The 25,187-nt window shown below is 40.6% G+C and overlaps 1 protein-coding gene across 1 annotated transcript in view; it reads right to left on the reverse strand.

The window, feature by feature from the left end:
• GRM7 (glutamate metabotropic receptor 7) overlaps nucleotides 1-25,187 on the reverse strand; it is a gene marked incomplete at its 3' end in the record, with an annotated part of 816,540 nt that overhangs the window by 166,078 nt on the left and 625,275 nt on the right. Inside the window, exon 8 of the mRNA XM_082638105.1 lies at nucleotides 6,735-7,670. Within this exon, the coding sequence (XP_082494231.1) occupies nucleotides 6,735-7,670 (936 nt within the window). The remainder of the gene's footprint in view (nucleotides 1-6,734; nucleotides 7,671-25,187) is intronic.

Consider the following 25,187-nt stretch of genomic DNA (forward strand, 5'->3'; position numbering starts at 1 on the left):
TATGCTGTCTACAAGAGACCCACTTCAGACCTAGGGACACATACAGACTGAAATTGAGGGGATGGTAAAAGATATTCCATGTAAATGGAAATCAAAAGAAAGCTGGAGTAGCTATACTCATATCAGATAAAATAGACTTTAAGATAAAGAATGTTACAAGAGACAAAGAAGGACACTACATAATGAACAAGAGAGCAATCCAAGAAGAAGACATAACAATTATAAACATATATGCACCCAACACAGGAGCACCTCAATACATAAGGCAACTGTTAACAGCTATAAAAGAGGAAATTGACAGTAACACAATAATAGTGGGTGACTTTAACACCTCACTTACACCAATGGACAGATCATCCAAAATGAAAATAAAGAAGGAAACAGAAGCTTTAAATGACACAATAGACCAGATAGATATAATTGATATTTATAGGACAATCCATCCAAAAACAGCAGATTACACTTTCTTCTCAAGTGCGCACGGAACATTCTCCAGGATAGATCACATCTTGGGTCACAAATCAAGCCTCAGTAAATTGAAGAAAACTGAAATCATATCAAGCATCTTTTCTGACCACAACACTATGAGATTAGAAATGAATTACAGGGTAAAAAAAACATAAAAAACACAAATACATGGAGGCTAAACAATACGTTACTAAATAACCAGGAGATCACTGAAGAAATCAAAGAGGAAATCAAAAATTACCTAGAAACAAATGACAATGAAAACACGACGATTAAAAACCTATGGGATGGGGCTTCCCTGGTGGCACAGTGGTTGAGAGTCTGCCTGCCGATGCAGGGGACACGGGTTCGTGCCCTGGTCCGGGAAGATCCCACATACCGCGGAGTGGCTGGTCCCGTGAGCCATGGCTGCTGGGCCTGTGCGTCTGGAGCCTGTGCTCCACAATGGGAGAGGCCTCATCAGTGAGAGGCCCACGTACCGCAAAAAAAAAAAAAAAAAAAACCTATGGGATGCAGCAAAAACAGTTCTAAGAGGGAAGTTTATAGCTATACAAGCCTACCTCAAAAACCAAGAAAAATCTCAAATAAACCATCTAACGTTATACCTAAAGAACTACAGAAAGAAGAACAAACAAAACCCAAAGTTAGCAGAAGGAAAGAAATCATAAAGATCAGAGCAGAAATAAATGAAATAGAAACAAAGAAAACAATAGCAAAGATCAATAAAACTAAAAGCTGGTTCTTTGAGAAGATAAACAAAATTGATAAACCATTAGCCAGACTCATCAAGAAAAAGAGGGAGAGGACTCAAATCAATAAAATTAGAAATGAAAAAGGAGAAGTTACAACAGACACTGCAGAAATACAAAGCATCCTAAGAGACTACTAAAAGCAACTCTATTCCAATAAAATGGACAACCTGGAAGAAATGAACAAATTCGTATAAAGGTATAACCTTCCAAGACTGAATCAAGAAGAAACAGAAAATATGAACAGACCAATCACAAGTAATGAAATTGAAACTGTGATTAAACATCTTCCAACAAACAAAAGTCCAGGACCAGATGGCTTCACAGGTGAATTCTATCAAACATTTAGAGAAGAGCTAACACCCATCCTTCTCAAACTCTTCCAAAAATTTGCAGAGGAACACTCCCAAACTCATTCTATGAGGCCACCATCACCCTGATACCAATACCAGACAAAGATACTACAAAAAAAAGAAAATTACAGACCAATATCACTCATGAATATAGATGCAAAAGTCCTCAACAGAATACTAGCAAACAGAATCCAACAACACATTAAAAGGATCATACACCATGATCAAGTAGGATTTATCCCAGGGATGCAAGGATTCTTCAATATACGCAAATCAATCAATGTGATACACCATATTAACAAACTGAATAAGAAAAACCATATGATCATCTCAATAGATGCAGAAAAAGCTTTTGACAAAGTTCAATGCCCATTTATGATAAAAACTCTCCAGAAAGTGGGCATAGAGGGAACCTACCTCACATAATAAAGGCCATATACGACAAACCTACAGCCAACATCATTCTCAATGGTGAAAAACTGAAAGCATTTCCTCTAAGATCAGGAACAAGACAAAGGTGTCCACTCTCACCACTATTATTCAACATAGTTTTGGAAGTCATGGCAATCAGAGAAGAAAAAGAAATAAAAGGAATACCAATTGGAAAAGAAGAAGTAAAACTGTCACTGTTTGCAGATGACATGATACTATACATAAAGAATCCTAAAGAAGCCACTAGAAAACTACTAGAGCTAATCAATGAATTTGGTAAAGTTGCAGGATACAAAATTAATGCACAGATATCTCTTGCATTCCTATACACTAATGATGAAAAATCTGAAAGAGAAATTAAGGAAACACTCCCATTTACCACTTCAACAAAAAGAATAAAATACCTAGGAATAAACCTACCTAGGGAGACAAAAGACCTGAATGCAGAAAACTATAAGACACTGATGAAAGAAACTAAAGATGACACAAATAGATGGAGAGATATACCATGTTCTTGGATTGGAAGAATCAATATTGTGAAAATGACTATACTACCCAAAGCAATCTACAGATTCAATGCAATCCCTATCAAATTACCAATGGCATTTTTTTACAAAACTAGAACAAAAAATCTTAAAATTTGTATGGAGACACAAAAGACCCCAAATAGCCAAAGCAGTCTTGAGGGAAAAAAACGGAGCGGGAGAAATCAGACTCCCTGACTTCAGACTATACTACAAAGCTACAGTCAAGACTACAATCAAGACAATATGGTACTAGCACAATAACAAAAACATAGATCAATGGAACAAGGTAGAAAGCCCAGAGATAAACCCACACACCTATGGTCAACTAATCTATGACAAAGGAGGCAAAGATATACAATGGAGAAAAGACAGTCTCTTCAATAAGTGGTGCTGGGAAAACTGGACAGCTACATGTAAAATAATGAAATTAGAACACTCCCTAACACCATACACAAAAATAAACTCAAAATGGATTAGACACCTAAATGTAAAACCAGATACTATAAAACTCTTAGAGGAAAACATAGGAAGAACACTCTTTGACATAAATCACAGCAAGATCTTTTTTGATTCACCTCCTAGAGTAATGGAAATAAAAACAAAAATAAACAAATGGGACCTAATGAAACTTCAAAGCTTTTGCAAAGCAAAGAAAACCATAAACAAGACGAATAGACAACCTCAGAATGGGAGAAAATATTTGCGAAATAGTCAATGGACAAAGGATTAATCTCCAAAATATATAAACAGCTCATCAGCTCAATATTAAAGAAACAAACAACCCAATCTAAAAATGGGCAGGAGACCTAAATAGACATTTCTCCAAAGAAGACATACACATGAAAAGCTGCTCAACATCACTAATTATTAGAGAAATGCAAATCAAAACTACAATGGGGCTTCCCTACTGGTGCAGTAGTTGAGAGTCTACCTGCTGATGCAGGGGACATGGGTTCATGCCCCGGTCTGGGAAGATCCCACATGCCGTGGAGAGGCTGGGCCCATGAGCCATGGCCGCTGAGCCTGTGCGTCCGGAGCCTGTGCTTCGCAACGGAAGATGCCACAACAGTGACAGGCCCGCGTACCGCAAAAAAAACAAAAACAAAAACAAAAACAAAAAAAAACCCCAAACCTACAATGAGGTATCACCTTGCACCAGTTAGAATGGGCATCATCAGAAAATCTACAAACAACAAATGCTGGAGAGGGTGTGGAGAAAAGGGAACCCTCTTGCACTGTTGGTAGGAATGTAAATTGATACAGCCACTATGGAGAACAGTATGGAGGTTCCTTAAAAAACTAAAAATACAATTACCATATATCCAGCAATCCTACTACTGGGCATATACCCAGAGAAAACCATAATTCAAAATGACATATGCACCCCAATGTTCACTGCAGCACTATTTACAATAGCCAGGTCATGGAAGCAACCTAAATGCCCATCAACAGATGAATGGATAAAGAAGATGTGGTACATATATACAATGGAATATTACTCAGCCATAAAAAGGAATGAAATTGGGTCATTTGTTGAGACATGGATGGATCTAGAGACTGTCATACAGAGTGAAGTAAGTCAGAAAGAAAAACAAATATCGTATATTAACGCATATATGTGGAACCTAGAAGAATGGTACAGATGAACCGGTTTGCAGGGCAGAAGTTGAGAGACAGACATAGAGAACAAACGTATGGACACCAAAGGGGGAAAGCCACGGTGGGTGGGGATGGTGGTGTGCTGAATTGGGCGATTGGGATTGACATGTATACACTGATGTGTATAAAATTGATGACTAATAAGAAAAAAAAGATAAGGAAAATAAAAAATTAAAAAATTTTTTAAAATAAAAAAAATAAATTCCATGGTTTCATGTACTCTAGCCATATGCCTAGCATGAAGGCACGTGCATTTTCATGCAAAATTCACTGTTCCCAGTTGGCAATTTGGTACCTTTAATTGTGTCAAACAACTATGTAAAACATCATAATCCACTGAGAGTATACAAAGAGAAATACGTGCCTTCTAAATTCTGGTATACAAAGCACACTGCTTGAAGACAGCTTAGTTTTTCCTGTAGTCCGGTTCTACCCACGCAATGTTTTCTAGAACAACCAGAATCAGTGAATCCAGTTCCTGAAAACTTGTATCCTTCTCAGGTTTTTAAATGAGTAAATTATACCCTGATTTTAACTAACAAGATTCAGAGTCATGACTAGAAATGGCTAGAAATGACAGACAAAATGGTAGAGACCTATAATGCCAAATATGCATTACAACAAGGCTCATCTATAGAACAACTGCAATGATCCTTGCCTTTTATATTCCTCAAGCATAAATTTACAAGAAAAAGCTCTAATATTTTTATCCTGTTGCATGGGAAATTGTGTTTAATAACAGAATAATGTTTATCTCGATAGGCTTTGATGATGCACATCAGACCCCACAAATATGTCCATGATTATCAACTTACTGCCATACATTGCATTTCCTTACCCTACCTCATATTTTACTATTCCCTTGGCCCAGGGATAAAGCAATGAAATGAAATTCAAGTTAGTTTCACAGATAGTAAACATGCATTATGAATCTGAAACATACTTCTGGACACATACTTTGCTCACTGAGCATATGTTCAAGAAGAACTTCCTCTAAGAACTTCCTTTTATGACTAAAACCGTAATCTGGAACCATTCACTGTCCTTGGTTTTAGAATTCGCTGTGCTTTCATAAGACATTTGCCTTTTTCATTTTAAACATAGCCCAATCTTATAGCTGCTAAATCAAACCGTTTAGGTAAAAGACATCTTTTCAGTTGGAAAACCAGTCAAAGTCCATTAATCCTTTCTATGATTATAAACAACCAAATTCAACTAATTCCCAGAAGCAGAGATTTGTAAATTTGTAGACATTTCTACTTCAATCCTTGTTCTCCCCACTTAGGGAGCTAAGTCCTTGAATGTTTAAGAGACTTCTCCAAAGTGACGTGGTACCAGGCTAGACGCCTGATGTGCTGACTTCTAATCAAGCTGTAACTGTGCTTTCTCTATAGAGTGTGCCAGTGAGGACTTAAGTCTCAGTTCTGGCTTCAGCTGTACCGACATGCCAGAGCTACCTTCACTGAGTAAAGGTCACCACATCTTATTAAGATCAACCTATTAGCATTGCCCAGTTTGCATATATACAAAACCATATCCAGGTGAGCACAGAGCTCAGATGTATATGAATCACGTTTAGAATCAACATAGTAGCATTGCCTGATTCGCGCACATGTCAAACCTACAGCTACACATGTATTAGTTGCGTTAAGATTCAACATATTAGGACTGCCTAGCTTATAGACTCATAAAAAACATAAAACTCTATATATGGGGAGGGGGAGGTCATGTACACTGAACATATCTAGGATCAACATTTTAGGGTCCACTAATTTTGAAAACTTCGAACTTTTGCAGCCAGATGACACTTCCCCTGTGACATACTGGCCCTCCCACTGCTGGAGACTTGAGTCTCTGATATCGCTCTGCATCATTTGAGGCAATTACTGTACATCTAGCTGTAGCGAGCCATAGACTGGAATGACAACCAAAGGTCTCCTATATCCACCCATTTAGAGATACGTGTAGATACAGACATATGTTGTATAGTTCACACACATGATCCAATCCACAGTGAGTGCCTACACAGCCACTAGGAAGAGAGAGAGCTGGTGATGACCATCCTTATCCTGGGAAATAATGGACTGTGGCCCCCCTCTCTTATCCCAAGGAGATACATATGAAAGAAGAGGGAGTAGGTAATGAATGAATAGGAAGGTTTAATTTAGACAGATTGGATTATGTTATACTGGATAATCTCTTGCTACATTGCATCACTCTCTGATCAGTTGACTTGAAAAGGCTACACCTCTGGTTGGTTTCCAGTGGAATGAATGTATTGGACTGGACAAAAAGTTCATTCGGGTTTTGGGTACGACGTCACAGACATACCCGGACGAACTTTTTGGCCAACCCAGTAGCACAGCCCAAGGCAGGTTTCGGACTTCTGTAGCACTGATGCCTATTAACTCAGGATTTGTCTAGTCTCGGGAATACCATTCTGCATTTTTAAAACCTCTTGCTCTATACAATCGATTTGGTTTCAACATTTTCAAAAAGGAACACATTTTTGAAATGCATGGTGTGCGGTGCGCATTTTCACTTACCTTTTCCGCCGACTGAGCGGTGCCAAAAAATATGGGAATGAAGGCAAGCCAGACTATACATGTTGTGTACATGGTGAATCCAATGGGCTTGGCTTCATTAAAATTCTCTGGGACACCCCGAGTCTTGATGGCATACACAGTACATGTGACCATGAGAAGAATGCTATATCCCAAGGAGCAGATAATCTGGAGATCCGTAATGTCACATTTGAGAACTCCCCGGGCCTGCTCAGGGTTCATTGTCTTATGTTCATCATAGTCTATGATGATGTTGGGTGGGTCAACACCAAACCAAATGAAAACACCTAGAAGCTGAACTGATATTAAACTAGAAGTGATTGCCAGCTGTGACGTTGGGCTTATGAGTCTGGGAGCTGTCACTGATTTCTTGCCCTGTTCGAATATGCGATAAATCCGATTGGTTTTTGTCAAAAGGGCTGCATAACTGATGCACATCCCCAAGCCCAAGAAAACTCTCCGGAAAGAACACACTGCCACGTCAGGTTTGGCTATCATCAGGAAAGTGATGATGTAGCAAAGAAAGATGCCCGTCAACAGAACATAGCTCAGTTCCCGCCCAGATGCCCGGACGATGGGAGTGTCATTGTAGCGGATGAAAGTGGCCATGACAAATATAGTGGCGATGATCCCCAACATGGCGAGGAAGACAGGGATGACGGCCCAGGGGGAGTGCCACTCCAGTTTGATGATGGGGATGTCCTGGCAGCCGGTTCGATTTTCATTGGGTCGCTGGTCATAGGGGCAATGCTGGCATGTCATCTCATCAAACTGGTACTGGTAGCCATCACAAGGTTCACAGGTCCAGCAGCAAGGAGTTCCCTTCTGTGTCTTCTTTCTTTGCCCAGGCTTGCACGGCAGTGTACACACTGACGAGGGGATCTCCCGGAGTCCTTTACCCCACTGCATGTCCTCTATCTGCAACAAGAAATAAGAAGGTGCAACAGGTAGATTAGTTAAGAGGAGAGACAAAGAACAATGACAACAAACAGTAATGATAACAGCATGTGAGACTTGACAAGGTAAAGTAACTAACCCCCAGCTGTAGGAGCTACAACCAAGATTCAACCCCACACCGTTTCACTGTAGCATCCTCAGTCTTCACCGCTGTAGAGTGTGACAAACATGCCAGATTGTAAGAATTCCCTGTGGTAGCTATTGGAAATACAGATCCCCTGTTCCCACCCTAGAGCCCCCAAATAAGAATATCCTGTAAAGGAGCCTTTGGATCTTTATTTTCACCAAGTACTCAGAGGATTCTTAGGATGAGATAAAGTCAGAGACTACTGACATGCTCTCTACTGCCGTCTCCTGGGTAATAAGTGCAAATGTCCCAAATGAAGTTAAAAATCTTAAGTAATGTGGAAAGCTATATTCATTTCTCTTATTAGATGCTTTTGCTTTTTTTAATTGTTTTTAAATTATTTTGCATGATATTGCAGTGCTAACCACCTTTTCTAAAATTCTGTAGGCATCACTGACATTTTCATTGAGAAATTTTGAAGCAAATGAACCTATTCTATTTATCACAGAGGAGTGATAAGGGTCATTATTGAAAGTTTTTTTTTTTTTTTTTTTTTCAGTACGCGGGCCTCTCTCACTGCTGTGGCCTTTCCCGTCGCGGAGCACAGGCTCCGGACACGCAGGCTCAGCGGCCATGGCTCACGGGCCCAGCTGCTCCGCGGCATGTGGGATCTTCCTGGACCAGGGCACGAACCCGTGTCCCCCTGCATCGCCAGGCGGACTCTCAACCACTGCACCACCAGCGAAGCCCATTTTTGAAAATTTTAATTGTAGTTAACAAAGCATTTGATAAGAAAGTAATATGGTCTGGAAACCTTTCAAGATGAGCCATGTACCTATTTGGAGATGAAATTTAAACTAAAACACTATATCCTAGAGGAGGATGAACGTGTGCTTGCTTAATTAGAATATTGGCTTTCTGGAGGGGAATTCATAATTAACAGTCTTCTGAGAAATAATGGCATTAGAAACAAAGGGCTTTATTACTGGGCTGATATCTCATCTTTTCCAGCACAGCATTTCTTCTTTTTTTCCCTGATATCAGTTCCTCACATTTTTTTTTTTTCTATGTGCTTTCTGTGAGATGGGATTTACACGGAAACTCCAGGGGTGGAGTGGCAAGCAAGACCCAGGCTGGGCCAATTAGGATATTGCGTTGTTCTCAAGCTTGAGTACACATTAGAATCACTTGGAGGGGTTTTCACAACCCAGCATGTTGAACCCCACTCTCAGATTTTCTGATTCACTGGGACTAGGATGGGGCCCGAGAGTATATATTTCTAACAAAATCACAGATGGTGTTGCTGCAGGTTCTTTAGCCATCACACTTCGTCAACCACTGATACATTCCAACCTCCTAGCCCCAGAGACTGGGTCAAGGACGGGGTCATTACAGAATGGCACAGCATTTAACTTCACGACTTTTACAGAGATTACGTAGGATAAAAATCTTTGTTTCTGTTGGACTTGCAGTTTCCAGGATGTAAGGATGCTGGTGCTCATGGCTATAAAGAGAAAGTTACTTCTCAGAGGAAGAAGCCAATATCAAGGAAAGCAGAGTAGAGAATTGAAGAGAAAAATTATTGATAAGCCTGTTTAAGCTCCTGGAAACAGCTCTGCCTGAAGCAGGTTTTCCCTATATTGGGTCATTATGTGACAGTAAACTCTGCTACGCTGAAGTACTTTGAATTGCATTTTTCTTACTTGTAACCAAGGGTCCTGAGAAATATACCTACTAAATGAATAATTTTAGTATCTACGTGTTGCAAAAGATGTACTTAAAAAATACACGAATACATTCCCATGAACAAATTTGGCTGATATTCCCCATATCTAGTTAATCAAATTTTTAAGATATGTGAACAAAAATATAGGTTAGAAAGATACTGGAAAGTCTTAACGATTTTTATTGCTTGATTGATTTGGCTGCGTTTGGTCTTCGTTGCTGTGTGCGGGCTTTCTCTATGTTCGGGGAGCAGGGGCTACTCTTTGTTGTGGTGTGAGGCTTCTCATTGTGGTGGCTTCTCGTTGCAGGACACGGGCTCTACGTGCGCAGGCTTCAGTAGTTGCAGCATGCGGGCTTCATCAGTTGTGGCAGCATGCGGGCTTCATCAGTTGTGGCACACGGGCTCAGTAGTTGTGGCTCAGAGGCTTAGTTGCTCCACGGCATGTGGGATCTTCCCGGACCATGGGTCAGAACCCATGTCCCCTGAGTTGGCAGGTGGATTCTTAACCACTGCACCACGAGGGAAGTCCCTGAGCCTTTTTTAAATGCATACTTTTAAGACATAAGGGGGTGAACTAATTTATTGCTCAGTGGAATTTGAATGCTCTGTTAAAACAGGATGCAGTGTATAGCAAGGTGTGATAATTCCATCAAAACTTGAATGAGAACTACATTCAACCTCTGAATCAAATGTAGTTAACTCTGGGGGAAAGAACGGCTCAAGGATTAAACTTTATAAAATATTATAACCTTCTAGTGATTGAATTTAAACTTTAATCAGAGACCCAAGTATCTTTGGATGACCCCTATGAACTCATTTGCCTGAGCACAAAGCCCAAGTCAGCACTAATAAATCTAACTAGATATAAAACATAATCATTTCTTTCTCAACATCATTATTTTTGAGCCAGGAGGTCACTGTCAGCCATCCCAAAGTCATAAAATTAAGGAAATAATTTGTAATAAGAGAGAAAAAGACATGTATTAACTTTATAAACGTCCAATTTCAATAAGTTGGAACCTAAAAAATTGCTATTATTAACACAAATGTTTCAAAATATCAAAGCAAAAGGCCCTACTCGTAGTTAGTAAAGAAAGACTAACAAAAAAAAACTTACAAATAAATATCATTAGCTAAACTTGAGATTGCCTGATTCCAACACGAGTGGGAACTAATATGCCATATGATTAAACTTAAGCTATGGAATAGATGTAGGGTTCATACAAATATAAAAACAAATTATCATTATATGTAATATTTTATAGCCAATTTCAAATGCTGCCAGCTTGCAATCCCCCCTCACCACAAATAAAATGGTCAGCAATGCTGAATGGCTTTTTTCCTCAACTTAGTCAAATGTATACAACAGCTATAACCACAAACATTACATTGACTACTTAATTTGTTTTCAATTTTCATTTAAGGTAGATCTCAACTCAATTTAATTGTATATATTAAAGCAACAAAGTTGCTTCTTGCAACTTAGAAGTCTAATTTACTTGCTTTGCCAACAAAAATCATTATAGAAAATATAATTTATGTTCCATAAAGGTACCAACTAACCTTTAAGAGCTCTAGTAAGTGAGAATTTTGTTAAAAAGACACATATGAGTTGTGTATATCTTTACCTATCCACACAAATTTAGTGCCTTGTTTCATAAGAAGAAACAGTTAGCTGCAAATGCCCAGGGGCACCTACTTAAAAGAGTATAACAATTTAGGGTTTTGAAAAATTAACTGTAATGTCCACTGACTTTGTCAAAAGGCTAGAAGGAATGCACATTTCAAGTTTGTTCTAAACTCTGCAACAAAACTGTGTTTTATTTAGTTAGCTCGAAAGCCAAAGTTAAATTGCAGAAAGATGTAAAAAATTAATAAATAGAAATCTCAATTAAAGGGTGTCAGGAGAAGGGAGAGATCTCAGGCCCTGTGCCCATAGCTGAACCCAACAGGAAGAAGGCTCCTCTTCCTTGGCAAGGACTCGACCAATGAAAAGCCATGAACCTTTTACTATTGCCCTCCAACTTCCTTTTCCCCTCCATAAAATTGTTCTCCTTTCCTTGCTGTGAGGGGTCTGGCATGTGGCTTGCCACGGTTTCAGACCCCGAATTGCAATTCTCTTGCTGATCTCAAATAAACCCATCTTTGCTGGAGCAATATATGTCAGTCTATTTATTTCAGGTCAACAAAGATTAGGAAAAAGGCTAGGATGTTTACCATCGTCTTCTTTAGAAGATACGGTTCTAAATTCCCTGATAAGAATGAATTTTCTTCCTGGACATCCCAAGTTTATGGTTATTGGATACTGGATCAGCTCAGTAGCTGGCTCATGGCAAAGCACTGTTGAGATCTCAGGCAAGAGAATACACCTGTAGAGCTAGTATCATCAATTAACACCATGCATGGCTCATGGATTTTATGGGTAAGTGAATCAATGGTTTAAAAAAGAGAAAAGTAGGCAATTCTGGCCAATGAAAGCGAAAATAAGCCTTTTGTGGAGTCCTAGGAAAGCGTTCTTCACTCTTTAAAGTAGAGACACAAGGAAGAGAGATGCTGTCTTCAGCCTTTGATGTGTGCAAATGTGATATATGGAGCTGCAGCAGCCATTGTGCCACCATGAAGAGACAAGCTGGAGGAACAAAGCTGATATGCTGAGGATAGTAAAACAAAAACAGAAACAGAATGTGTATCTTTGATGCTCTCAAAATAACTTTCTAGGCTCCACATGGAGCCGCTCCTGTATGGGGTGCCATGTCAGTAAGCCAAAACTAAGATAACTTCCACATTCCTGTAAACAAGCTTCACTCGAACAGAAATGCAGTACATCTAGTCAGCCAATCTCCAAAGGCCAAGTCAGCTCAGGGGCTTCTCATCCCAAAAAGGGTTGACTATGTGGGCCCAGCCCATCAGATAATTTTTATATGTCTTTTCCTTGTTCTTTATTCTTTATCCTATGAGAGCTTTCTGCTTTCCACCCCATTTTGCAGTTCTCTGAAAGAAGACTGTCCACAAAGTGTTAAATAAAGTGTGTCTGTACTGCCTAAATTGTCTTCTTTAATCTTTTTTTAACAGTGGCATCATTTTGTCAACCAAATGAACCAACACTGGTACCACCTTACCCTGAACTGCGAACATGAAACAATAAACTTCCCTTGGTTAACCAATACCTACCTCATGGGTAGCCCACTACTTGCAGTCAAACATTCTAATACACTCTTTCTTATTTCTGCAGCTGGTACGTGAAGGCCTGAGACTATTGGACAGTTAGCCAATAATTCAAGTTCTTGCGTGGGTAGTAGAGAGTACCAGGAGGAAAGGAAACTTGTGAATCACACGTGATCGGATACACTTGTCTTTGTCTCCTGAAAGCACTCAGAAAAGAGGGTGGTAAACAACTAGACTCAAAAAATCAGCTGTGACTCCACTGCTTCTGGCTCAGACACAGAGAATGAAAAAGGACCTGTCAGCTAAAGTTCTTTAGCACATGTGTTTGGCAAAAAAAACTGGGGTCTGGCTCTAGCAGAGAAAGCTATTCCACCGGGGATGCGCAAACCTTATAATCACTGGAATTTTAAAATAAAACCCAATGAGTTGCTGTCTTACTGCCAAATGCAGGAACCAAACTGAGAGGATTTTTATAAACACTGTTCAGTGCATCCATTTTTATCTAGAAGACATTTTCTCTCTGAAGGAAAACTGTGTCACTGCAGGGATATTTTCTCCAGTGAAGTCCCATTTGCATTTTCCAGCGCACACTCTGTAGAGCGAGCTGGCTGGTGTTTTTGTTGCATAATTCTTTGCAACAGCATTATTTTTACTTACTAAAACCTTAATAGAATGAGCTAATTTAACAAGAGCTTTCTTATTAAACACCATTTGTTCATTAAAATATATTTGTCCTGGCTAATTTATGAAAAAATCTTTTCAGGAAAAATGCACAAGAATGCTGAATTTCTAATACTAGAAAAGAACCAGGTTTAGGTTCCGGTGGGGAGTGGGTAAGGTAGAATGGCTTTACAAGGAATTTTGTAGTATCTCAATGTCTTTTTTTTTTCTTTTTTAAGCCTCAGCCCCGATTGTTAAATTTTAGGCAGCAGGACTGGACTATAAAACAGAATTTCGGGACTGGTATAAACACACTTAATTCAAATTCTACTTATTCAAAATTTGGAATTATTTGTACAATTCATCGTGTTTAATATACTCGAGGAAAAAAAGTGCCATACACTTTCTTCATTAAAGTATATATAAAAGATTGTACATAAAAGAGTACATAATTGACTAGTTTTTAATTACGGTAGTCCCTGGGCACCCATGGAGGGATTTAGAGCTTCATCTCACTGTAAAGCACATCGAGGTCCAAGATGTAGACAGCTCTGTACTGTTACTAAGAACTTTTTCTAAAAAATTTTTTACTGAACTATAGTTACAACGTTGTGTTAATTTCTTCTGCACAGCAAAGCAACTCAGCTATATGTGTATACATATATATTCTTTTTCATATTCTTTTCCATTATGGTTTGTCACAGGATATTGAATATATTTCCCTGTGCTGTACAGTAGGACCTTGTTGTTTATCCATTCTGTATATAAGAGTTTGCCTCTGCTAACCCCAAACTCCCATTCCTTCCCTCCCCTCCCCCCATCCCTTGGCAATCAGAAGTCTGTTCTCCATGTCAGTCTGCTTCTGTTTTATGGATATGTTCATTTGTGTCATATCTTAGATTCCATACATAAGTGATTTCATATGGTATTTGTCTTTCTCTTTCTGACTTAATTCGCTTAGTATGATAATCTCTAAGTCCATCCATGTTGCTGCAAATGGCATTATTTCATTATTTTTGATGCCTGAGTAATATTTCATTGGAGATATATATATGTATATTTATATATATGTATGTATCAAATACACACACACACACACACACACACACACACCATCTTCTTTAGCCATTCCTTTGTTCATGGACATTTAGGTTGTTTCCATATCTTGGCTATTGTGAATAGTGCTGCTATGAACATAGGGGTGTATGTATCTTTTCCAATTATAGTTTTGTCTGGGTATATGCCCAGGAGTGGGATTGCTAGATCACATGGCAGCTCTATTTTTAGTTTTTTGAGGAACCTCCATACTGTTCTCCATGGTGGCTGCACCAATTTACATTCCCACCAACAGTGTAGGAGGGTTCCCTTTTCTCCACACCCTCTCCAACATTTGTTATTTGTAGACTTTTTAATGATGGCCATATAACGGGTGTGAGGTGCAACCTCACTGTAGCTCTGATTTGCATTTCTCTAATAATTAGCGATGTTGAGCATCTTTTCATGTGCCTATTGGCCATCTGTATCTCTGCTCTGAATTAAGACCTGTTTTTGAATTATTCTAGTGGTTCCCAAACTTGACTGCACATTTCAATCACTTGGGGATCTTCTAAAAATTCCAAATAGGCAGCAGGGTGTTTGAAAGTAGACAAGTATGGGAAAGAATGAACTAAACTCTCTGAAGGGATGGAGTTTAGGAGAAAATATTTGCTTTGTTTAGAGAACCTATTGACTGCAGCCTTCTATTCTTGACCTTAGGATGCACTAGCTCTCATTACAAGTCCGAGAAGGTCACCTGAAATGCTCATTATACTCTTATGGTTTAATGGGAAAGTATGGCGCTGTAGTGGAATTATAAATTTTCACAGTTCAGGAAGGTCTCCGGACTTATATTTCATAATGTCATTGGCTAAACAACTTAAAATGCATAGAAAGGCTCAGCCCATAAAGCAAACAACTGATGTGAGAGTAAAATAGTGCTTCTCCTCAAAACAAAGTCTAAAGGAACACAAAATAAATGATATGTCCATGCAAATACATATTGAATTATACATCAAGAATAGACTTCATTAGTAGTTCTGCCAAAATGATCTGCATTTACTATTTCTTTTTTTGTTTGTTTAAATATTTAATTTATTTATTTTTGGCTGTATTGGGTCTTCGTTGCTGTGCACGGGCTTTCTCTTGTTGCAGCGAGCAGGGGCTACTCTTTGTTGAGGTGCACAGGCTTCTCATTGCGGTGGCTTCTCTTGTTGCGGAGCACAGGCTCTAGGCACACAGGCTTCAGTAGCTGTGGCATGTGGGCTCAGTAGTTGTGGCTTGTGGGCTCTAGAGCACAGGCTCAGTAGTTGTGGCGCACGGGCTTAGTTGCTCTGCGGCATGTGGGATCTTCCCGGACCAGGGCTTGAACCCGTGTCCCCTGCATTGGCAGGCAGATTCTTAACCACTGCGCCACCAGGGAAGCCCTGCATTTACTATTTCAATGCTTGCATTTTCCTTAAGTACAAGGGGAAAGGTGGGTGGTATTTATTAAATTTGCATAATTAAAAGCTCCCAGACTGATTGAACAGTTTGCCCCCAAAGTAATTCTACATTTCTTTCCTTATCACACCTTTCTATAACTCTAACTAAAAAATGGTTATCTTTACTTGGCTTCAGAACTTCCTTTTATTATTTTTTTTTATTTTATTTTTTCCAGAAGAATCAGGACAGCCTTCTGGGGAACCTTCGATTTTTCACAATGTTGATGCTTTTTCAAAATTACCATATACTCAGTTGGCCAAACAATACATATCTGCTAACACTAGTTAGCTAACTCTTTCAGAAACAAAACTGCCAGAAGAAGAGCCATCTCCTTATAATGTGCATGTTAACTACAAATCATCTCTTATTTAGTCCCCGCCTGGGGACACAGTTCCCTAAATGATGCTTACCAATCAAACATTAGGTACTTAATCTTGCTTGAATTATTAAAAACATTTGAAAGTAGTTTTTTAAAGCACGGATTTAAGAATAATTTACAATGTAAACATATTCACATGGATGCCTCAAAAATACCTCAAATAAACTTGTTCAAAACTGAATTCACGATCTGCACCAGGAATGGCAAACTATGGCCCCCAGTGCGCCACATCCTGACCACCACCTGATTTCATAAATAAAGTTTTCCTGGAACATCACCACACTGTTCATTTACATATTGCCTCTAGCCGATTTTAGGGTACATTGGTAGAACTGAGTAGTTGTGAATGCATGGCCCGCAAAATGTAACCTATTTACTATCTGGCCCTTTATAGAAAACATCAGCTGACTCAGAGGCAATGACAAAAGAAGGACAAAGCCCTAGCGCATGGCAGCTTTATCAATCCATAAACCAGAAGCTGTGTCATCTTTTTTTTTTTTTTGCGGTACGCGGGCCTCTCACTGTTGTGGCCTCTCCCGTTGCGGAGCACAGGCTCCGGACGCGCAGGCTCAGCGGCCATGGCTCACGGGCCCAGCCGCTCCGCGGCATGTGGGATCCTCTCGGACCAGGGCACGAACCCGTGTCCCCTGCATCGGCAGGTGGACTCTCAACCACTGCGCCACCAGGGAAACCCTGTGTCATCTTTGACATCTTCCTTTCCTTTGGTCCCCACCCCCTCCCCCCATATCTAAGCGACCAACAACTTCTGTTGGGTTTCTCTCTTGCAATCACTTACATTAATTATTTTATCCAACAAACTATATATTAAGTAAGGTTACGGGGTGCTGGATCCCGTTTTAATTGTCAGGAGCAAAAGAGACAGAAACAAACACCTTAGAGAAATGAATCCTCTTTTCTCACCTCCTCTGCAAAAGCTTTCTATGGGGTTTCTTCACCTCTCTTTCCTGCTGGCCTTTTCCTAATCCCATCCTCTGCACTAGAGCCAGGAGGCTTCGTTAGCATGGAGATCTGATCGTGTTACATTTTTTGCTTAATTCTTCAGTGACTTCTTATTGCTCTTTAGCCTCCTAGCTGAGCATCGTCTCAAAGGAACACACATCAGGTGGCCTCACTCTCCTGGCTCTATGAGTCTCATGAAGCACCCTGCCCCACAGTGGCTTCTGTGCTGTAAGAAGTTGTTCAGTACCTCTTCCGCTCAGCAGACTCTTGCTCAGGATGCCCCACCCTCACTGCGTTGGTTCCCCCTTTTATAACCTCTCAAGGATCCCTCCTCAAATAATTTAACACCATTTGTCATTAGGCAGATATGTGACTCATTAAAATCGGTCTCCCAACTCCTCTGTAAACCCAGTGATTTCAGAGCTTCCATCCACTTTACTCAATGATGGAAACCCAGAATCTGAGAGGGGAATCAAGAGCACTGGCAGGTGAAAGAGGTGAGAGAAAAGACTGACCACTACTGTAGAAGTGATCTTCCCCCAGCCCAAACTGGAGTTTCACTGTAAGTGGAGTTGATGAAAGGATCCATAAGGACTTAGGTGAGTCTCATCTATTTGTTGGTCATTTAATACACATCTAAAGAATGGAAGTTTATATGTGAAATGTCCTTGGCATTTTGAGAGAAGAAAGGGAATTAAATCTGGAGCACTAAGTTGCTAGGTAGTGGAAACATGAACATAACTAACACACCACGGGGAGCGAGAACAACAGTCTGCAGCCAAGGACGGAACTGGATTTCAATAGGTCCCTGACTGTTCTCTGAACATTCTCCTCGGGTAAACTTAGCTACAGCTCAAAATAGAAAGAACACGAGCTAGGAAGTCAGCCTTTCCTGGGTTCAAAGACTGGCTTCGTCACCTCCAGACAGTATGACCCAAGGCGAGTCAACCATGTGAAATGAAGCGTGTTTCCCTAGCTTATTTGTTATGAATGAGATGCATTTGTGACAAATGAGACAGCATGTGTAAGGTGTGTGTCTGAGACATCGTAACTGCCTAATTATTAATTTTTACTGGAATATTTTATGGCTTCAGGGATCAACTTAAGTTTAATTAATCCAGGTAAAAACTTAAAGACGGCTATTGTCAGGCCTCCCCTCTCTCTCGAGCTCTGATTCTTCCAGCCACATATTATCAGCAACTAATGCTGTAGTGGCATTTCAGACTCTACGTATCTAAAACTAGAAGTGCCGCCTTCCTTCCCGTTTTCTAGATCTCTCCACCCACCCTCCAACCTGTCCTGCTATACCAGAGGAGTTAATAACATGAGCCTTGGAATCAGACAGACATGGGTTCAAATCCTAGCAGAGTGACACTGGCCAAGTCATTTTTTTTGTTTTTCAATTTTTATTGGAGTTGCTTTATAATTTTGCATTAGTTTCTACTCTACAGCAAAGTGAATCATCCATGCTTATACATATATCCCCTCTTTTTTGGATTTCCTTCCCATTTAGGTCACCACAGAGCACTGAGTAGAGTTCCTGCTGCTATACAGTAGATTCTCATTAGTTATCTATTGTGTACATAGTATCAATAGTGTATATACGTCAATCCCCATCTCCCAATTCATCCCATTCTCCCCTTTTCCCCTTGGTATCCAGACGTTTGTTCTCTATGTTTGTGTCTCTATTTCTGCTTTGTAAATAAGATCGACTATACCAATTTTTTCAGATTCCAATATATGCATTAATATATGATATTTGTTTTTCTCTTTCTGACTTACTTCACTCTGTAGGACAGTCTCTAGGTCCATCCACATCTCTACAAATGACCCAATTTTGTTCCTTTTTATGCATGAGTGATATTCCATTGTATATATGTACCACGTCTTCTTTATCCATTCCTCTGTTGATGGACATTTAGGTTGTTTCCATGTCCTGGCTATTGTAAATAGGGCTGCAATGAACTTTGGGGTGCATGTGTCTCCTTGAATTATGGTTTTCTCTGGGTATATGCCAGTAGTGGGATTGCTGGGTCACATGGCAGCCAAGTCATTTAAGCTCTCTGAACCTTATTATTATTTTTTTCAACTGTGAAATGCACATAGCAATGATTACGTCCTAGAATTGAAACTGACTCTGTGGGGCTTCTGGGCACAAAAGCCTTTCTGGGTCCCCTTCCCTGAGTTCCAAAGGGCAGGTTCAAACCGCTGCTAATCAGGGAAGGTGGCGGGGGGTGGTGGTGAAGCAGAGACCAGGGAGGAACAGCCAAGAAACAATGGTGCAGCTTTGGGGCAGGGTCCTGGTCCCCCTTCAAGGGACACACATAACAATATCTTTGAGCTCTTCTGCAGAACTAAAATCCCCACCAAATGGAAGATGTTAACTACTTGATGAAGCACTCTTCATATCAGAGAAGGTCACAGTTTGCCCCATCATCACCTGATGCCAGATGGCCCTGCACGCACCCTGATCCTCATCAACCACCCCTCCCCTTGACTATAATACCCCTCACAAACCCACCCCCCATTAGGACACACAGTTCTGAGGGCATTAGCCCACTGTGGCCCCCTTTGCCTGGCAAAACAATGAAGCTATTCTTTCCTACTTCACCCAAAACTCTGTCTCCAAGAATTAATTCGGTGTCGGGGTACACAGGCTAGATTTGGCTTCAGAATTACTGAGAAAATGAATGTATGTGAAGCACGTAGTCTGGCCCATAGTAAAAGCTTAATGAGTTATATCTACTGCAATTATTATTAGTGACTGTTCTGTCATCTTTGACGCCTCCTCCACCTTGCTCCCCTCAAAAAATAGCAAAGTTTGTTCCAATCTTCTCCATAAACCTCTTTCCTCTTTGGCCCCAAACATTGCTCTATTAAAGTTATCATCATCCTGTCCTCTCAATTACTCTCTTTGCTGCCCGTCTTCCCTGTAGGTTCTTACTCCTCTCCTCTTTATTTCTCTTCATTGTTAAGTTACTATCCGAAATTAAACATCTGCGTGTTTACTTCTGTGTTCATGTCCCTCCATGTGAAGAGATCACATTTATGTTGTTTCCTAATGTCCACCCTACGCCTAGAAGATCGGCTGACAGATGCTATTTGTCATGAAGTTGCCAGGGCGGCTTCTTGGAAGGCGAGTGTGGTTCTGCTGCACCCCGGATAACGTTCACTGCCCACCTGAGACAGCGCAGAGCCTCACTTTAGCATTTAAGTCACTGCAGAGTGAACCCCTGATCCTCCCCTCCAGCCTCATCAACCTCCAGCCCCACCCATACCCATCTTTCTTCTAACAAAGGGTACTGCTTGCACTTCCCTTCAATACCCTATGGTTCCCTATTTGCATTATTTAGTTTATACTCATCCTTTTAGCTGTCATGCTTTCCCCCTAATTCTGCAACCATTCAAATAACCCAAATCTTCTCTGAAGCCTCCAAGCTGGAAACGCCCTCTCCCTCTGTTGACATCTCTTAGCATTTTATCCGTAATAGTCTCCTGCCTCTTCTATTTCCACTGGGAAAACTGGGGCTATTATGTATTTGTTTAAATCCCCAACAGAGCCTAAAAGATGGAATGAAACTTGGACAAATTCTCTTCCAAGAAAAGACATAAAGGGATACATCCTTAGAAGAAAATGCCTTCTTTTAGTGCCCTTGAATGCTCCTTATTCTTCCTTTTTGTTTGAGCCTCCCAATTCTGACTTGCTTAAATATGACAAACTATACAAGCAAGAACAATAGAAGTCCTCATATCACTGCTACTAAATCTTCTTTTCTAATCCGCGCAGCCATTCATCTTAGGTTTTCACACTCCAGACAACTTGCAAATTGCTTTTCACCCACTCACCTGGGGTGACTCATGCTCTCTGCCAGGTAAGTGGGGAAGAATGCTGATCAGTTAGTTGACCCTCTGAGACAAGAAGAGCTTTTCATTTTCTTTCTGTTTTCTTTTCCCTCCTTTCTATTTTTCTATTCTCAGCCTCTGAATCTCTTGCTTCCCTTTGCTGAACTAGAGGAGAGAAATTATTTTTACACAGATTATTTAGCATCATTATCCCACATTTCATTCTGATGAATACGAGCCCTGCAACATAATCTTTTGAACACAGAAAACCACACGGTTCAATATCACAATGTCAGGGGAGCCACAGTGCGTATCAGTTTATTAAAGACCCTGAGAAGTAACGCTATTAAGGAGAGATCATGCTTTGATTTAAGACAGTGCCTTCTAATTCTTTGGAGCTCAGAAAAAATAATTCTTTCCCCTGTTGTAACATCTGTTATCTCAATATACTGCAGAATCTGTATCCTTCCAGTAACACTGTAGAAAACACTGACATTGGTTAACAAATATTTTGATTGGAATTCTAGCCTTGCCTTTCAGATCTTTTCCCTTCTTGGACTAGTGTAACCTGTGGGGTCATGGAAAGTCAGAGAACACTAGTTCGGCTGTCAAGTCTCAGAATACTAGCTGGATCGTCTTGGGCTTCTGTGAGGCTTAATTTTCTCACCAGTAAAACGGAGTTGTTGGAGAATGAGATCTGATTGCATCTATGAGAGTGTTTTAAAGACAGTGATATCCAATTAAAATAGGTATTTTAATTTCTTTCTTCTAACTTTCATGCTAAGAAGAATAAGCTCTTATTGCATGCGGCTTTCAGGTTTCTCTTGTACACTGCCTCCACACGCCTTTGTTCATGCGGCCTCTACTGACTGGCACATCCTCTCCCCCACTCAGGTTATCAAGACCAAGCCAAATATGTCCTCCTGTGAACACTTGGTGAGCCCAACTAAAAAGCCAACCTCTGTTTTATAGAGAAATGGGTTACTGCTCCCTACAGACTGAGCATAAATCCATAAGTCTTGTTTCAGAGCACATACTGCCCAGTGATGAGTTGGACAACCATCTCTTTAACAAACACCTCCAGGTGAATTCAAGGAAACAACTCAAATAGTTGGTTTAGTTGCCAGCTCAGAAGATGTGGTGGACGTGATATATTTGGTTAAGCAGTCCTTCGGTACCCTTCAAACAACATTTAATTAGGTAGCCACCTACTGCCCCTGAATTCTGTTCCATGCCCTAAGGAATTTTGCAGAAAGCTGTTGAGATGCATTTGTGTTGATATCTATATCCACAGGTATATAAACAAAATTAGGCTATTTAAGAAGTGGAGTCTACTGCCTTACACATTTGGAAGTCCACAAAGCTAAGAGAGAAGTGGCCTCTCCAAACAGCACCTGCTATGGAATAAATGTCTGTGTTTCCCCGCCCCCTCCAAATTCGTATGTTGAAGTCTAATCCCAATTGTGATGGTGGGGAGAAGGGGCCTTTGGGAGGTAATTAGGTTTTAAGATTGGAGCCCTCACGAACAGGATTAATGCCCTTAGAAAGGGACTCTGGAGAACTCCCTCACCAATTAGGATACAGTGAAAACACGGCCATCTTATGAACCAGGTAGCAGGCTTCACCAGACACCGAATCTGCTGGTGTCTTGATTTTGGACTTTTGAGGCTCCAGAGCTGTGAGAAATCAATTTCTGTTGTAATAAGCCACAAAGCCTATTGCACTGGATAGTGATAGCCTGAATGGTCTAAGGCAGCTTATTTGTTTATTTTTACACTGAGAAGCTAGGTTATCTTAGGAAGGTGAGACAAATTAAGTGTTTATTTCATTCAGCTTATATTTCCAGGACTGCTGGAAGACAAGGGAGATGAAAAGTGCTTTTTCATCACGAAAAGTGCACACAGACTACAGGGACTATGCTGATCAGGAAGGACTTTTTATGCCAAGATTCTGAAGTAGATGTAGGTTGGCTTTCGTTACACCATCCTTCTCACATCCCCTTGTATTTTTCCCGTCTCATAATTCAAAGGCCATTTACTGAGCAGTTCCTGTGTTCCATGCACTACATTAAGCAATGGCTATACAGATAAGATAAACGATTATTTCCTTTCCCTCTAGAGGATCTTGGTGTCATGGTAGAAATATGCATGTAAACTCAGTAAAATTCAATAGAATTCAAAATACAACTGTGGCCCAAATGGTCCTTAAGCTGTCTTTTCTAGAATATTGGACCAGAGTCTCTGAAGGTGATGAAATGTTCTTTAGTGAGAGTAGATGGGGAAAAAACATTCAGGAAGAGTGAGAAGCTTAAGGAAATCCAAGAAAGCACGAAAGCACTTGATTCAAGGATGGCGATGAGGATGAGGGGCTGTAAGTAGTTTAAGGTGAGTGCAAGGAAGGAATAACGAAGATAACGTTAGAGATACAGGTAGGTGCCAGTCATGGAATATCAGTTTGCTCATTCTTGATTCAACAATGATTTCTCGGCCACCCAATGTACCAAGTGATATTCATTAGGATACAATTGTTAAACAGGTTGGGTAAGACTTCTGACCTCAAGGAGCTCAGAATTACTGGGACAGCTGAAGCAACATTACAACAAATTAATAAAATATATATTGTAACAGGTGTCGAGCAGGAATGCAAATGCAAGGGTAACACCAGGGCATCTACTTTAAAAAGAAGATGAGAGAGGCAGAAAAGGTGACTTTTAAGCTGTGACCTGAACGGTGAGGAGACATGCATAGGAAGTAACAGGGCAGGTGCAAAGGCTCTGAGGCAGGGGAGACCTGGTGTGTTAGAACAGTGCTTCTCAAACTTGAATGTGCCAACAAATCCCCTGGACATCTTGTTAAAATGCAGATTCTGATTTAGTCAGCCTCGGGGGGGAGGGTGGACTTGAGATTCTGCATTTTTAACAAGCTCCCAGGTGATGCTGCAGGTCTGGGGACCACATTTTAAGAGGAAAGTGTTGGAGGAACAAAATGTCAGAGGGTTTGTCCAGAGCTTTGTGGTGAGGGTGGAGAGGAAGAAATCCCATTGGGAAGGATAGGGTTGGCAGCAGGCCTACAATTCACCTCCTACTTTACTGGGGGTGGGAGGAGGGTGAATGAAGGAGGACCTTCCAGAAATATAGAAGAAAGGTTGCTTGGTCAAATTTCCTTTTGCTGGGACTTCCCTGGTGGTCCAGTGGCTAAGACTCCATGCTCCTAATGCAGGGGACCCAGGTTCCATCCCTGGTCAGGGAACTAGATCCCTTATGCTGCAACTAAAGATCCCCCATGCAGCAGCAAAGATCCCGAGTGCCAACTAAGACCCGGTGCAGCCAAATAAATAAATAAATATTAAAAATAAATACAAAGAACCATAAATTTCCTTTTGCTAACAATAGACCTCTTGGTGGACAAACAAATGGTGTATCCTAGCTTGAGATTTTGCATCTATGGAATGCTTTAGTGGGATGTACCTAGTCTGTCTGCGAGGGATTTGATAAACAGACTTGGAGTCTATCAATTTATAGGGTATGATTCCCAGAAAAACATCATGAAGCTGTGTACCTAAGTTAAAAATAATGATGCTGGGCTTCCCTGGTGGCGCAGTGGTTGAGAGTCCGCCTGCCAATGCAGGACACATGGGTTCGAGCCCTGGTCTGGGAAGATCCCACATGCCACGGAGCAGCTGGCCCCGTGAGCCACAATTACTGAGCCTGCGCGTCTGGAGCCTGTGCTCCGCAACAAGAGAGGCCGCAACAGTGAGAGGCCTGCGCACCGCGATGAGGAGTGGTCCCTACTTGCCACAACTAGAGAAAGCCCTCGTACAGAAACGAAGACCCAGCACAGCCATAAATAAATAAATAAATAAATAACATTTAAAATAAATAAATAAATAAATAATGATGCTTCATGGCCAAAACAGTTCTTACTTTTGTACATAGACACATACATTACTTAAAGATTTAATTTATCACTTAGGCAAGAGAGGACCTGAGGAATAATATTGGTACTTCTGGACCTCTCTCAACTTTGCCTGTGTCTCACAGCTATTTGTAACTCTGAAATTAGGAGTAAAACCTGTGACTGGGTGTTAAGGACTCAACAGTGTCCTCCCCAAATTCGTATGTTGAAGTTCTAACCCGGCCCTCACCCTCAGAGTGACTGC

Source organism: Mesoplodon mirus (assembly GCF_964341445.2).
Source record: "Mesoplodon mirus genome assembly, chromosome: 12".
In the NCBI taxonomy this organism is placed as follows: domain Eukaryota; kingdom Metazoa; phylum Chordata; class Mammalia; order Artiodactyla; family Ziphiidae; genus Mesoplodon; species Mesoplodon mirus.